Source organism: Poecilia formosa, unplaced genomic scaffold (assembly GCF_000485575.1).
Source record: "Poecilia formosa unplaced genomic scaffold, Poecilia_formosa-5.1.2 Scaffold636, whole genome shotgun sequence".
NCBI classification, from domain to species: domain Eukaryota; kingdom Metazoa; phylum Chordata; class Actinopteri; order Cyprinodontiformes; family Poeciliidae; genus Poecilia; species Poecilia formosa.
In genome coordinates, this window is record NW_006800575.1 from 192003 (window position 1) to 194127 (window position 2125).

Here is a 2125-nt window from a genome sequence, read left to right on the forward strand (position 1 = left end):
GTGGAAAACATGATTGTTGTTCCATATTTAGGTGAAACATTGAAGCAGGAAACCACAGAGGCTGTTAGAGGCTGTGAGGCTCAGCAGAGGAAAAACCATCTATGAAGACGAGTCTGTGGACTTTTACAGATTAACTTTATAATGTAAATGTACAACTTAATGTCCTTATTTATCTCTGGTGAAACCATGAAACCACATTTAACAGCATTAATAGATCTATGCTCTGTGTTTCTATGTCTGGGCTCCTGACCAGCTGCTGAGTTTCCTTCACGTTGGTCCAGATTCGTCTTCATCTCGTTTCTCTGAGGAAGATGATCTGTTAGTCACTGACATGATGAGATACAATCAGTTTATATTATCCATGAAGATGGAAACTACAAACAAAGATGGTGATGAAAACTTCAGAGTTAAAAATGAAAACCCTCAGCAGTGATAAGAACCTCTGACCTGTTTGGTTCTGGTTCTGGTTTCTCCACCAGACATCAGATGATGCCAATTTTATCAGCTTTAGTGATGTTAGTATGGTTTTATCTTTATAACTTCAAAATGTTTGTGTTGTTGCGTCTCGAACATTATTTACACTTTAAACATGAATAGGATTTATTGTATAGAATGTGACTGAAAATGATTCAGTAGAAAATCTATTTATCTATATCTACAAACAGCTGGTCTGTCAGGAACTCCTGGGCCAAGTTTATGACCTAATGCTCCCCTGACTAGAGCCACATTCACTCTGAGCAACTTGAACCAAACCAACATGACAGGAATAAACTGGACTTGATCTTAAATCTTTTATCTCAAAAAGATTTAAACGGCAGCTGGATCCGTTTCTGATCCAGGATTGAGGTAAGTTTTACCTCAATCCTGAAAACGAGGTAAAACTTTAACTACACAGCCTGTAGAAACTGAAACATGGAATCGTCAAATCTTCCAGTTTTGAAATGATCTGCTTTAAAACCAAATCTATAATAAAATATCCTGATAAAGTAAGACAATGTCAATGACACAAATTGACCTTTATTTAATGGTTTATTCTCATGATGCTGTTTTATTCTGTCATCTTCAACTTCCTGTCCTTCACCTGGAATAGAAAATAAAATTAATTCACTTTAAAACTTTGTTCACAACAAAGAATCCTGACTGGAATAAGAGCTTCTAAAGAGAAACTATCAGCTGTTTGGAAATGTGATTTAAATTTGTGTCAAGAAGCGGTGTTGGTTGGTGGTGAGGAGAGACGCAGAGACCCAGGTCATGGTGAAGATGATGAATTTAATGATGAAGCTCAACAGTCCAAAACAGGCAGCATGGCGGAGAGTTTAGCACATAGCTAAATGCCGGTAGCAACTGATACAGACTGAACAAAACGAGCAGATCCCGACACAGGACTTAACAGTACGACTGAGCCAGACGAACTAACAGACAGACGACAAACTAAGACAGAATTAACTAAGACACACGTTAGACAAGAACCTGACGAGGAACACAGACAACAGGTGGGACTAAATACACACAGGGGTAATCAGGGGAATGAGACACATCTGGGAACAATCAATGGGGAAGACGCAGAGACACAGGGAGGAAACTGAACACAAAAAAACTAAAAATAAACACACAGAAAAACGATCATGACAATTTGAAAAAGAGATGGAAAAACTACTGGATATAGTGATTGTTGTGTTTTAAAATTATTATGGAAAATAAACTTTACTTGTATGTTGAGTCTCTTTCCTATGAATTCCTCGTCTCACCAGTAGAACCAGTAGCAGAAGTAAAACCAGTGGAATGATGCAGGCAAGAGAATAGAGAACGTAATGAAGAGGAGGAGGCTGAGTGGTTCCAGATGAAGAGGTTGGTTTCTCTGAAATATAAATATTTATTAAATATGTATTAAACATGCATCAGGACTCAGGCAGCTGGATGATTGAACCTCCTGACCTTCCACAGAGATCCTGCTGGATGGAGACTCTCCCTGACCGCTGATGCTGCACTTATAGAGGCCTTCATCAGAGCTGGAGACATGGAGGAGGGTCATGTGACCTGATGGTCCATCACCAATGAAGGAGCCATCTTTATAGAAAGCAGCTGGGAGGTTGTGGGCTGGACTCTTTGCTCTGCAGCTCAGAGT

At 39.3% G+C, this 2125-nt stretch overlaps 1 protein-coding gene and 1 long non-coding RNA gene across 3 annotated transcripts in view; one reads left to right on the forward strand and one right to left on the reverse strand.

Moving 5' to 3' along the window:
- LOC103130446 (hepatitis A virus cellular receptor 2 homolog) overlaps nucleotides 1-2035 on the forward strand; it is an 8298-nt gene extending 6263 nt beyond the window's left edge. Inside the window, exons 5-6 of one of the 2 annotated variants that reach the window (XM_007541837.2) lie at nucleotides 1752-1848; nucleotides 1945-2035. In XM_007541837.2, coding sequence (XP_007541899.1) covers nucleotides 1752-1803 — 52 coding nt within the window. In that variant the 3' untranslated portion in view covers nucleotides 1804-1848; nucleotides 1945-2035. Of the gene's footprint in view, nucleotides 1-1751; nucleotides 1849-1944 lie in introns of those variants that run through there. The other variant, XR_001660260.1, reaches the window with a different exon arrangement.
- On the reverse strand, nucleotides 535-1629 carry LOC103130445 (uncharacterized). The gene is made up of 2 exons (XR_001660262.1): nucleotides 858-1629; nucleotides 535-796 (listed from the first exon to the last, which is right to left on the reverse strand). It is a non-coding gene; the product is annotated as an uncharacterized LOC103130445 (long non-coding RNA).
- Nucleotides 2036-2125: the final 90 nt, after the last annotated feature.